The sequence below is a fragment of the Stegastes partitus genome, unplaced genomic scaffold (genome assembly GCF_000690725.1).
Source record: "Stegastes partitus isolate 25-593 unplaced genomic scaffold, Stegastes_partitus-1.0.2 Scaffold326, whole genome shotgun sequence".
Classification (NCBI taxonomy): Eukaryota; Metazoa; Chordata; class Actinopteri; family Pomacentridae; genus Stegastes; species Stegastes partitus.
Genome location: NW_007578057.1, coordinates 49,791 through 63,317, shown reverse-complemented (window position 1 = coordinate 63,317; position 13,527 = coordinate 49,791). Strand labels below are relative to the sequence as shown.

Below are 13,527 nucleotides of genomic sequence, written 5' to 3'. Positions count from 1 at the left end.
AAGCCTGTGGTGAGACTGTTTTGTCCACTTTTGTTTCCAAGGGAATGAATGAAATTTGAAAAACTCTTTTACTGTCTTTTAAAGCCACGCTGGTGATGTTTTGTTCTCGAGAACTGTCCCAAATTAACTGTATTGTGTTGTTTACACGCTCTGCGGTTAAGCCAATTTCCACATCGCAGTTAATTAGGGTCCTCACCAACTTTTTCACAGCCGTCTCCGAGCTCGCGTGCGTGTCGGATCTGTTTCAAATTAACAAGATAACTGAAGCTTGCATTGCAGCTCCCCCTAGTGGTGGAAAGCAGTCACAACTTCCATGTGGGAAATCTGCTGCAGTGCTCCAATAACGACAATAATCCAACGTGTGAAATTTGAAATCACATTTATTGTTTGTTCTGGAGTTGATTCACTTAAAACTTAACCCTTTGTGTACAGTACGGTTCTTTCTTCAACTGCGTCTTTTTCTTCTTAGTTTTCATTGTCGTCTCACCGTCTTTTTAACACACTCGCACACTCACGCACGCTCGCATCCACACGAAAACAGCCGGTTACACCAGCTGAGGCTTGAGTCAGGTGATCCTAAAGGGGAGCTCCGATGCACCGGCGCTCCGATTCACGTCTCGCGCGGCAACGCAGCCACAGACCTCCGAGAGGCCTCCGACGGCGTCTTTGTTACTCTGTGGCTGCAGAGAGGGAGGCTGGCGTCTCACCTTGCAAACGCGGTCCCCTTTAAAGGCCTGCCTATTAGAGTCCTTTGATACCAGGACGTGACAATCACATTAAAATGTTATCCTCGCGTTCAGTTCACCGACCAGCAACATTCTCGCCAGCACCAAAAAGTTTCAGCTTGGAGAGACTAACAGATAAAATAAAAAATACTCTAAGATTCACCTTGCGGGACTGCAAATACAGAAATGCACAGAGCAATAAAAAATACATAGCATCAAATGTCGAAATCAAAAATCACGATAGAGGAATTAAGATCACTTCTTTTTCAACTACCTTGCTAATAGAACTGCTGACGGCTCTACTAGCATCAACAGCTTCTTAAGTACATGTAGTTATATAGTATGTATCTATACTCCATAAAAGGGTCGGGGTTTGGATCGAACAGTCATGTTTCAAACATGGCCAACACTGGAACAAACTTCAAAAGGTTGCCAGAACTACATGGACCCTTTAGGTGATGCTTCAGCTCTCGGTTGATACGAACACACCGAAGCGACGTAAAAAGAACCACAGCCGGCAGACTTCAGCCTCGGGAGGCCGAGGTCAGACGTGTTTCTGTATTTGGACTGAGGGCCGACAGTTCTCTCAGGAGCCCTGCTTGAAATCAAGTTTGGTTTGTGTTCGTGTTTAATTGGAATAATCTAACCCTACAGTAACAACGTGAGTCCCATGAAGCCGCTCCGGTAGCCCGAGTCTTTAAAACTGGAGAGGGGAGGAACTCAACGGTGCGTGTAGTGGATGCAGATCACCGCCGGTTCAAGTCCATTGTTCTGGGGAGGAGAGGGGGCCTCGGGGAACTCGGTAGCTGTGCAGAGTTTCCTCCACCATCAGGTCCAATGTAAACAGCTCTTACAGAGGCAAGACCAGGAAGTAAACAGACTCTTTGGCACATCCTAACACGACGATGGATGCATATACGTCCTGATCAGACTACGGCAGACGGACGGGTCAGCTCCCGCGTTCAGTCCAGTTCGAGCTAAGGAGGCGTCTTCCCGTCAAGCGCGTTTACTTCCGTCTTTCTCTCTCAAAATGGGGAAAAAAAAACAAAAAACAAATGCACGTTTTTCGCTATGTATGTACACAAACATACAAACTAACACCCACACTCACGTCGTGCGCCTTTGAACAAGCGCACCTATTTTCAAACATTCCTAAGTTATACGTTAGCTTTTAAATGACCTAGCTTACCACATTCAGATGCAAAAATAATAAATAAATAAATTTGGGTTACATCGAAGAGAGAGAGAAAAAAAAAAAAGGCAGGAAGAAAATGGCAACACTGTGAACGGAGAGACGTGAAGCCTCGACCGCCGCCGACACGACGGCAGCTGGAGCAGAAGCATCACGTCCAATGGCATCGCAGGAAGGGGCATACGTTTGATTGTGTGTGAATGTGTGCATATAAGGTATTATTAGGTGCTTTAAGCTACATTCAAGCAAAAAATGTATACGTAGGGGACAGCATTACATCATAAAGTTACCTAGAGGGGGGAGTTCCCTTTTTGTCTGTGCTTCCACTTCTTGCTCCTTGAACCAATCAGAATTAGTCAGTCCACATTAACCCGTTCAAACGGGTGTTTCAATAAGTGCTGAGTGACAATGTCAACATTAAAAGTGCCGTTTTTTGTTTTTTTTGTTTGTTTTTTTAACACTAAGTGTTACATGTTTAAAGTCTCAACCACAAGACTAGATGATTAGAAACGTCGTTTAATCTCAGTCAGGACCCTTAACGGGCCGGATCCTGGGCTACCAGCGTGCTGGTAGAAAAGGTCAACATCTCTCAGGTCTAAGTAATGTTCATAAAGGAGGGGGGGGAACAGCTGTAGTAGACGTGGGGTTAAAAGTTTGATAAAGGGCTACGACGACCCCTAAATCACCCAATAGCTGGGAGAGGTACAGTAATGGTCCACGTTAACACCTGGACATTCAATAAAAACAAGGCAAACACAAAACATTAGTTCATCTCTCCTCATAACCTCCCATAATCACTCATCCCCGGAGCGCAGATAAGCCAGGAGAGCTTCGTTCCCATGGTAACGGGACTTAGTAACAGTCTAGAAAGCTGCTTCAAAGGTGCTTGGGCTCAGAGGGCTCTTTGGAGGGAGAACGCTCCTCCTGAACAACACTTTGTGAAGGCCAAAGGAAAGAAACAGGTGGATGAATAGAAACTGGAAGGAGGAAAAGAAAAAAGAAAAAAACAACACAAAAAGTGGGCGTAGCGACCGCGGGCCACGAGCTTACGTCGTCTGGGTGGGGAGGGGGATAGGAGTCGGAGTCAGGGCGGGCTGCTCCTCCGAGACCTGTACTATCTCTGTGGCAGTGACGGCGGGAGCGCACTCGGCCTGGTGCGTCGGGGAGCGGCTCTTGGGACCTGTAGTGCGGGTCGGGGTGGTTCTGGAGGTAGAGGTGGAGGCCGGGGCGGAGGCCTGGACCACGGCCGGGTCGTCGGCCACAGCGGGGGGGTCGGCGGCGCCTGCTTTGGGAGCAGCGGGCTTGTTGTAGTTCATCTTGAGAATGTGCTGCTGGAGGTGTCTGATCCAGTCCTCCTGCACCGACAGCGGCCCGTGGAACTCCACCTCACAGAACCTGATGGAAAAACACATTTCATCCATCCATTATCTATACACCGCCTAATCCTCACCAGGGTCATGGGGGGCTGGAGTCTATCCCAGCTGACTCAGGGTGAAGGCAGGTTCACCTGGACAGGTAACCAGTCTATCACAGGGCTACACTTAGAGACAGACAACCAAGCACACTCACATTCACACCTACGGACAATTTACAATCACCAATTAACTTCAGCATGTTTGTGGACTGTGGGAGGAAGCCGGAGAGCCTGGAGAGAACCCACGCTTCATGCAAAAAGATCCTGGGTGTCCTCACCGGGACGCGAACCAACGACCTTCTGGCTGTGAGGCAACGATGCTAACCACCGCTCCACCTTGCAGCCCTTCTTATTTCATACACTAATGAATTAATTTGCAGACTTTCTCACTGGATTGGGAAAAGAAAGCCTCAAAAATACACATTAAGGTGTTTATTTTCCTACACTTTACTGATTTAAATGACATTTATGCAAATTGACACATATTTAATGCAGAATCTTATTAAAATTTCAGGAAAAAACAAACAAAAAATTCTATAAGTAAGTAATCAGTTGGCTAAATTCCACAGTGATACCTATTTGTTAAAAACTGCACCTGTAAATGCTGGTTTTTAATCTTTGTTTTTTTTAGTAAAACCTCATCAAACTATATATATTTAAAGGCTGTTTTCTCAAAATTAGTTTTTTCTTCTCCTCTAAACTTCAAATCTCCACTTCTACACACAACAAACTTTCCATTTTTATTCCCATCTCTGCTCTAAAGACTTCTACAGAGGAGGATGTGACATTTATAATTGATAGCCTGATTTATAGAACATTGAATTCCTAAAAACATGCTGGAACTGGACTATTTTTTTCATCCTGCTGACGCATTTTGTTATTTATGCAGCGATAGAAGGTGATATCCAACGTAACGCACACACACACATTTCAGAAAATATGTGACACAAAAGACGATAGCGTTATTGTATTTTTTAAGCAATCAGCCGAGGAAGTGAGCTGATTGCCTTATTCACCTGTAGTGTCTCCTTAAGCTGGAAATTAGGCCACATAATGCTGCCGGTAATCAGCAAAAATTACTGCAGCTTCGACTGCGGAAAGTTTTTCCACACAAAAAGACATAAAATGCAGTCTTGATGCTGCGATTGTTTCCCTCGGGACGAGCTGATTCTGTCAAAACTTCTGTACTGCAGGTTTTTTTATTTTTATTTTATTTTATCAGACCTTAAGCGCTCATTCATGTTGCCCGAAAATCCCAAATGGTTTCGCGATTCTCAATATAGTGCATTAGCGACTAAAAGTGGAGTACGGCTCGGCGGGGGGTGGAGGTAGGGGGATTGCTGCTCGGGGATTAAGGGACTATTTTAAAAACTTAGCCAGACTGTTCTATTAATGCCACAGTCTCCACAAATGTTCCAAAGCAAGACGCCACAGCAACACTCACCGGCACTTCAAGGTGTAGAACTTGCCCACCAGCTTGACCAGCGGGTAGGAGGGAGGTTTGGGCACCAGGGCGGGGACGGTGCCTGTGCGCGGGGGTTTAGGAGGACCGCTGTCCCTCTCCGCTCCATCTGGACAAGACGGGTGCTTCAAGGGCCGACGCTCGAAACCTGAGCGAGGAAGAGGAAGAAGAGGAGGAGGAGGAGGAGGAGGGTTGAGCTGCACCGAAACACTTAATATGTCAGAGCATCAGTCAGTGGAGGCGATTCAGGCACCCAGAGCTGATAAGCTGGAGCTTTTCCTCTCAGCAGATGCATTAATGTTGAGCTTTCAAGGTTAATTTTGTGCAAATATCAATACTTTCTTTTTTTTCTTTTTTTTAAAGATATGAAAAAAATAAACACAAATTAAACTCAATGTCGAAGAGATAAAAGACAAACGTGTGACTGGTGCAGCGGCGGCGGCGGCATTTCATTTATTTCCCCTGATGATGCAACATCACGCTTTTTGTTTTTTGTTTAACATTGCAGACATGTATGCGGTTCGCCCAGCCTGCTATAGTGTGACTGCCTTGATTTAAAGCAGACATGTTATGAGGGAGACCCTCCACTTAAAGGAGCCTGTCGGGAAATCTATAGGGAGATGCTTCAGCGCTGAAGATGGTGCTTGTATGACACATGTCCTGCCTCTTGCCCTGAACAACTAGAAAACGTCCAGCCAATCGTGCTGCTGGCGTGGTGTCACGAAGCAGAACCTGTGGCTCTCTATTTTGCAGCGGATTCTTCTGTTAGATTTGTCTGGTGGTTCTATACATGCAGCTTTTATGTCTTGTCACTGAAATGACACTTGTGGCTCTTTCGTCATTTATCCAGACAGGAGCCTGGTCTTGTTAGCCAAACAAAAGGACATAAAACGTTCACAGTTATCCGGCTGAAATTCATCAACGTTTTTCGGCACTCGAAGATCCAATCATCACTAAAGCGCATGTCAAGCAAGATGGTCGATAGAACCAAATGTTCAGAGTATCGACGTTTAAGATGCACCGATTGATTCGCGATGTCGAGGAACACGCGACACGGCGTTCCACCTTGAAAGCTGTCGGTTTCTCTTAAATGTTTTCTCCTAGTGAAGATGAAAAGGCAGCTGAAAAAGTGACTATAACACAACAAATTAACTTATCTGAAGCCATTATTTCTGCATGTTTACCTCATTCATCACTAATAACGCCGGAGTCCATCAGCTTTGGGCTCTGAGGTCGGGTTGTTTATTCACAAAAACATCTTGACTAGTTGCTGTTTTTGTAAATTAGTTTTCCCATAAAGGTTTCACCCAGTCGTTGAACATATTCACCATCTAAGTTTAGCCTCTGAGCATGCTAACATTTGCTAATTAGCACTAAGAACAAATGAGGCTAATTTGATAGCCGCTGGTCCTGCGGTTATTTTAGTCATAAAGCAAAAAATGTGGCGCAAATTAAAAATTACAACTTGCTGGTGTTGCCGGCCATATAAAATGTTCTCAAAAGCACTTCATTAGTGGGACATGAATTTATTTAGCAAGTGTAAAGGCAACCCGTATTAGTGAGCTGAGTTATACTTTGGTTGGCTGACTATTTTCTAGGGGCGGGACTCAATTAAAAAAATTAGAGGCTAATTAATCTCAATTAATTGCATTTCAATCGCATAACAATATTTGCTGCAAGAAGCACACATTTTCAATTTAAATGGATTTTGGTGCGTTACTGAATCACATGATAGACACATGCGTCTATTTAAACAACAAATCAGTATTTATTTTACAACCGAGCAGTACTGGTTTTAAATGGTAAACAAATGTCAACCAACAATTTAACTTAAAGCACCATTTGTACCACGTAAAATGTTAAACGCTCGTACTCCGACCAGAGGGCTGGACTACGAAGCGAGATTAGTGGGCTAGCGAGGTATGTTGAGCTCAAAGCCGGAGTTTTCAGTATCACAAAGGTGGCTGTCTTTTTACCTGGCTACATCTCCATAGTAACTGATGCTGTGGAGCTAGATCTCCATGGTGACTGATGCTGTGGAGCTAGATCTCCATGGTGACTGATGCTGTGGAGCTAGATCTCCATGGTGACTGATGCTGTGGCGCTAGATCTCCATGGTAACTGATGCTGTGGCGCGAGATCTCCGTTGTAACTGATGTTGTGGAGCTAACCTGGTCGGGAGCAGGTTATGTGCAGAGTTACGGATTTAAATCGGCTGAAAGAGCGTCTCCCTTTAACCAGATGGTTTCCTGACTATGACACTGGTCTACACCCATTTTGGTCTCAAAGTTTTTTGAGCTGATTTTGGACAATTGCAATGTGCTGAATCCAAATATTACATTGGTTTTGCTCAATGAGGTCAAAATTTTGATTTATTGCCACATGCACTTTCTGAAACCTTTACAAGTTGAGCCCATAAATATTTGCAGGTGAATTAAATTTAGATAGAAAGTTCACCCCCTGGTTGCTGAACAACACAGAGTCACGTGATTTTATCAGACGGAGATGGAGACCAAGTATCAGGGACGCTGGGATGCAGTCATGATGGCTGATCACTGCTGGACTCTGAAGAGAGATATATATAGAGAGATATATCTGCTGCTGATCATTCCAGGAGTTCCCAGAAGGCCAAGCCCTGAATTTTGAGCAGATGAAACATGCAATTTACTTGTATTTACCTTCACAAATGTTTACAACTTTTGAATCATTTAGTATATGAAAAGGATTAGAAAATAACATTTTTCCTCTAAAATCTGATTTCATATGAGAAATACCTAAAATAAATGAATCGCTACTGACAAAAAATGTAATCGATTTAATGGCAAAATCAAGTTGGCATAAAAACCTGACCTGATCCAGAAAAGCAGATGTCATTTTTGGATTCAGCGTTGCATAAATGTCTGTTAAAACAAATCCAAGACACCTTCAAAAAACATCTTTTTGTAACCCAGTGTTATTTATGAGCCATACAGAGTCTCAGCTGAGGGAATGTGTTTTATCTGCTAACATGCTGATCTGTGCGTTACTAGTATCACTGAATGAAGCTGTGTAGTTACAATATTGTATCGTAGACGGAGCACTCCACACGGGCAGGACTTGGCTGCTGATGCCAGTTCAGGTTGGCGGTCACGGTTCTGTCGCCACCACCGCTGCCGATGGTGGGGCTGGGGCTTTCGGTTTTGTCGATCCGGCTTACACAAACAAAGCCTGGCTATGTCAAACCTGCTTCCTAGCGCAGCCCTGTGGACCGCTAACAGCGCTAACAGCTCCATGCTTTGCATTCAGGTGGTACCGTCAGCTTGATGTGCTTGCAACTTCTTTTTTTTGCACAAGTTGCGCAAAACCACGCTCTTGTCAAGGCTTCCATCAGTCAGTTTTTTAAAATGAAACTTACCCTCCATCGGTCCAGGTAACGCGCTCTCACTTGACTCCTCCATGTTAGTTGTTATCGCAGCGCGGACGCACGTTGAGCATCAGTGCGATCAGTGCGTTATGAAATCGGGCGCTGACGTTATTTTTGTTGTAATTAATCGTAATTAAGTCCCAGCCCTACTATTTTCTATATTTAATGATGGGATGACCTTTAACCCTTTATGGGGCCAGTGACCATATTTGGTAACTTCCTTCAATATGGCCGCCCTGAGCCTCTCCTTGGGGTTGAAGAACCACCTTGATTTAGTTTTTATATTAGTACTAATATCACTACCTTACCAAAAATGTCACTAAACAAACCTTCTATGCTTTGTCACTGGTCTGCATTGAACTCCACTTTGATTTATTTGTTGAGATCAGTGCCACTAAAACCACGACCCCAAGAACAACGTCACTAAATGAACTTACCGAGCACGAAAATAAAAAATTCTTGAAATATCCTTCAATAACACCCAAGGGTGGAAATTTTCATTTTCCAAGTATTTCAAGGAGTGTCCTACGGAGGGTTAAAGTGGGCACCAGACAAATGTTTTTTAATATTTAACCAATTTTGTGCATTTTTAATATTAGAAAAAAATCTCGTTTCCACAACAGACATGGACACAACAAGCTAAAACAAAACTGATTTTAAATGTGCACATTTGTAATCATTTGTGGCCTCCTTAACAAGGATTTCCTGTTTACTTTTCGCCTTGTATATGTATTTTTTTTGCACCATTTGACACTTTAATTAATGTTTTTTGCTTATTTCTATCTATATCTATGCATATATTCATGTATATATTATTCTTAGTTTATTCTTTATTGTTTCGGTCTGGACCTGGTGCTCAACACATTTTACTGCGCGTTACACTGTGTGTAATTTGTGACAAATAAAGGTCTTGGATCTTGATGAACGCTACATGATCCATGCAGGTGTATGTAATGTACCTGACGGAGCCCATGAGAGCTGAACATATGCTGTATCCTCACGTACCTCTGGGCAGGCGGACGTTCAGCTCGCTGCGTGCCACCTGTGCCTGAAGCGGGAGGCCGCCGCCGAGCCGCGAGAGGCTGGGGCTGCTCCGGCCGGCCCTGATGGGAACGGCCTGGAAGTTGGTACCGGCTTCTCCCTCTGCGGTCTTGGAAGAGCCCTGGCTGACCTCGCGGCTCAGAGGCCGCACCAGGCTCACGGCCAAAGACGACGACCACTGAGAGGAGGAGGAGGAGGAGGAGGAAGAGGAGGCCTTCTGCGATGAGATGGGGAGGATATGATCAGAATCCGTTGACGCAGTGAGAGGTGAGCTGCTCTTCTGGAAGACCGAAAAAAAATGAGTGATCCTATCAGCGGCATATTAGCAGAACACCGACACGTCCTGGTGTGCTCGGCGCGGTGCTGCATGGAGCACGGTGACACGAGGACGGTCGCTGAGAAGCTCGATTACACGTTGAACAGAAGACATCTGTGTCAACGGATTTTTCATCATCGAACTCTAAAAGCCATATCTATGTGGTAAATGTGAAGCTACAGCCTGAAAATCATTAGCTTAGTTTAACATAAAAGCTAAAATAGAATAACTTTTATTAATCCCAAAAGCAAGAAAACACAACTACAAGTTAAAGAGGCGAGATCTGTTCATTTTTCCTAAAAGCCTGTCGGATAGCAGGTTTAGGATTGTTAAGGGTCGGATTATTGAGTCACGACTGTATATGTACAATATAAATAAGAAAAACAGGAGAACACAAGGATAGTAAGGATACAAATCTAAGAATATTTACACATAAATTGCACAAAATCTACCAACCAGCTCCTCTAAGTTAAAATGTTCAATTTAATTTTTTTAATTCATACAAAAAAAAGTGCTAATAATTGTTAAAAAAATATAAATAAATGTACTTTTAGGCCAGGTGTAGGGACTTTCTAATCTAAACCAGCCAGTTGTGGAAGTGTGGTTGATGACTAATTGTCACTAATTGCAACTACTAAAAAACAAATTTAACCATTTAATTGTCCATTTCTGTTCATTTTAATCATCTTTCTGTTTAAAAACTGCAGCATCAGCGCCTTTGTTTGCCACCTTTTTGCTGCAAATCTGACAAATCTAGCTGGACTCTAGTTTATTTCCTCTCATTTGGCTTCAATCCAAAACGTACCCACAGCAGCACCGTGGTGTTTGGCTTCGCCGCTAATAAGTGCCTCAAGATAAACAGCTAGTGCCGTTTAATCACAGCAGAAGACGGGGGCGTAAACGGTAGAAAAAGATGTGGGGAAAAAACAGAAATATGGCATGTCTGTTAGTTTCATCCAGCTGTTGTTTATACAGGTGAATACGAACGACCGCAATTATGCAAAACGATGGCTGGAATAGTCGTGATTATGTAATAAGTGGCTTCATATACTGTACCAACATGAGAGCTGCTTCAGTGTCCTCGTGTGCTTTGTGCAAATATTCTCATAATTTAATGTATTGTGACTTCATACCAGAACACAAGTATTCCCTTAAAGCACCGCATGTATTCAAACATATACAGAAAGAAGCAGAAGTGAGTTGTAATGTTTCTACACTTGTTCAGACTTTGAGCATCTGGACAGTTTTTGTTCTTTGGCTTCCGTCCTTCAGCACATTCAGCTTTAATTAGAGAAGGTTTGTGTCATGATAGAAACAACCGTGTGGGAGATTAAACTCTTTTAACACTTCGGGGCCTAAACGTAGATCTAATGACAGATAAACAAGCCAAAGAAATTAATCTAATTAGCAAATACATTTAAGATTTTGTGCCGTAAACCTTTGTTCTGCTAGTTTTGTTTTTTCCAAATGGGCACGAAACCTCTCAAAGGCTCATGTCTGCTCACATCCAGGAGATCGTCTTTGACTCGCCGTTCAGGGGTTTTTCCTTCACCAAGACATGTGCTCCTCAGTGCTTCTTTTATGCACCACCCAGCTGCTGATTTGAGCAAACCAAACCCCTTTTGGGATTTGTAAGCTACATTTTTCCTTTTTTTTTAAGCTTCACCCTCTTCCCTTGCACCTCCTAACTCCTTCCAGCGACAGACAATAAGAACTCCACCTAATTCCAAAAAGGCGACTCTCAACGCCGAGCCACGTGCCAGCTCTTTTGAACCGACTCCGAAACAACGCACAGCTGCCCAGGAAACATTTAGTAGTGACCAATTACTTTTGAACCCTTGCAATTACGGGCACTGTGTTAAAGGGCCTTTATCTCCCACTCGGCTCTTTCAGGACTGACGTAACTCAGCTGGAATGCGCTGAAGCACTGAGCCTGAAGGACAAAATATGTCTCAGTGTGCACACACACTTACGACGACTCGCAGTCTGGACTGCACATCTGACTGGAAATACCAAGATCTTGTTAATCATTTAAGCAGCTGTAAGCGATAACATACTGTGTGTGTTACGAATACTGTACGACATCCAGCCATGACTGCTGACCTTTCGAGCACATCTGCCTTAGACAGAACACTAAGCAGGACTCTAATCAACAGTTAGCAGATCAATGTGTTCACTTCAGGAGATGCATTTGAGAGTTTCGCAGAAAGCAAAGTGGCAGAAGAAGAAGAAGTGACTGTTCGTGTGATTGAGGAGTGAGGGATTGTTTTACACACATCTGCAAAATTACACTAAGTTTGGGCACCACCGAGCAAATCACATATTTAGTTGATTTCTTGCTGTCAGCTGATATAAAACAGATGTGCCCACCGTGTCTGTGTGGCAACTACTGTCCAAGAAATACTGCATCACAATAATTCCCATAAAAGCAGTGAAGCTAAGCTAACTTAGCCTCACAGTTTGTACATTTGATCACCTCGTCTGGACAGATTTTGCAGATTATTGGAGTGAACACAACCTCTGCAGCCATCAGATAAAAAAAAAAATGTCAAAGCACTTTTAAATACGTCATTGTTGTCATTAAAAAGTTGCATTCATGTGAAACTGCGACGGCCGGAACACGATACGCCCAAGAAATCCTCACGTCTGCTGGGCAGAAAGGCAAACACTGCACATTCCACCGAATATCAGCAAATTTCTGGCTGCAAATGTCACACAGTCAGTCAAGACACAGAAAATGAAAAGAGGCTGGCTCCTACAAGAGGACAATGAGCCCAAGCAGCCCTCAAAAATCCACCGTGACCTACTTCAAGAAACACAAGCTGAAGCTTTTTGGAGAGGCCCTGGCAGTCCTCTAACCTGCACACGGGTTGGAAATCAGGCGGAGAAATAAAGACATCGGTGCCGTGCGATCTTATTGCCGATAAATTTAAATCCAAGAGTCGCTGTGAGCTGCGTTGATATTCACAACCCTCTCCCCTCTTGTTTCTATGTCATGCTTTTGTTACCCTCGTGTACGTACAAAGAGAGTAAAGACCAGAGTGCGGGGAAAAAAAAAAAGAAAAGAAGAAAAATCTGACATGCTGCGTATGCGCAACATCGTCTAAAAATATCTCCGAAGTTGAAATGATCTGCGAGGATAGAAAGATTCTTAACTGGCTACGAACGGCGTTTGAAAGCTGTGATATCTGGCAAAAGGGTGTGACTAAGTACCGACGCTGCACGGTGCCCAAGCTTTTCCACAGGCTGCAAATACCGCTCGACTATTTCCAACTGAAGTCCATTAAAAGGTGCCGATACAATAAAATCTAATTCCAGTTGTATTTGCTTAATTTTACTGAGGAATTGTTGCCGTATAAAACGACCGACTGGCGCACTTCAGCTGCAGAGAAGAGCAGGTTTTCTAACACAATTCGCTGCCATAGCAATCATCAACCGCTATTTACATGGCAGCTCTAATTAGATCGGTTTTCCCCCACACAGCGCCCACATCAGCTACCCGACTCGTGTTAAGTTATAATAGTCACGACCGCGTTGTGTTGTACATCGAAAACAAGACATCACACCACAAGTTGTCTTGAGTGTGGGTGTTCAAAACATGTGACGCTTTCTTCCAGACTTTGGCTCATTGGGTTGGTGACACGCCACTTTTCTATGACATGTGGTTATTATCGGGTCACAGGATAAGTAGAAAGCTTTTTAACTAACATTAAATAGGACAGTGACAAGAGAGGAAATTGGGAGAAAGAGTACGGGACTGAATGCGGTTGAGCAGTTCTTGCCGGGGATCTGTTGCAATGGGTGCATGCGCCAATATGGTATGCACATTATCTAATCAGCTATCCGAGATGTGTCGCAACTCATGTTGATAAATCAGCTTCCAGAGCAAAAAAAACACTCCAGTCGTCTGGATTAGTGATCAGGAAGAATGTAAATAATGTGAATGAACTGTCTGCGTAGATTCTCAGTCATCC

The 13,527-nt window shown here is 43.7% G+C and overlaps 1 protein-coding gene across 1 annotated transcript in view; it reads right to left on the bottom strand.

Moving 5' to 3' along the window:
- Positions 1 to 362: 362 nt before the first annotated feature.
- The window catches only part of wizb (WIZ zinc finger b), a 38,672-nt gene continuing 25,507 nt past the window's right edge, over positions 363 to 13,527 (bottom strand). Inside the window, exons 15-17 of the mRNA XM_008283740.1 lie at positions 9,202 to 9,517; positions 4,776 to 4,941; positions 363 to 3,312 (exon numbers count right to left, since the gene is read on the bottom strand). Coding sequence (XP_008281962.1) covers positions 2,964 to 3,312; positions 4,776 to 4,941; positions 9,202 to 9,517 — 831 coding nt within the window. The 3' untranslated portion in view covers positions 363 to 2,963. The remainder of the gene's footprint in view (positions 3,313 to 4,775; positions 4,942 to 9,201; positions 9,518 to 13,527) is intronic.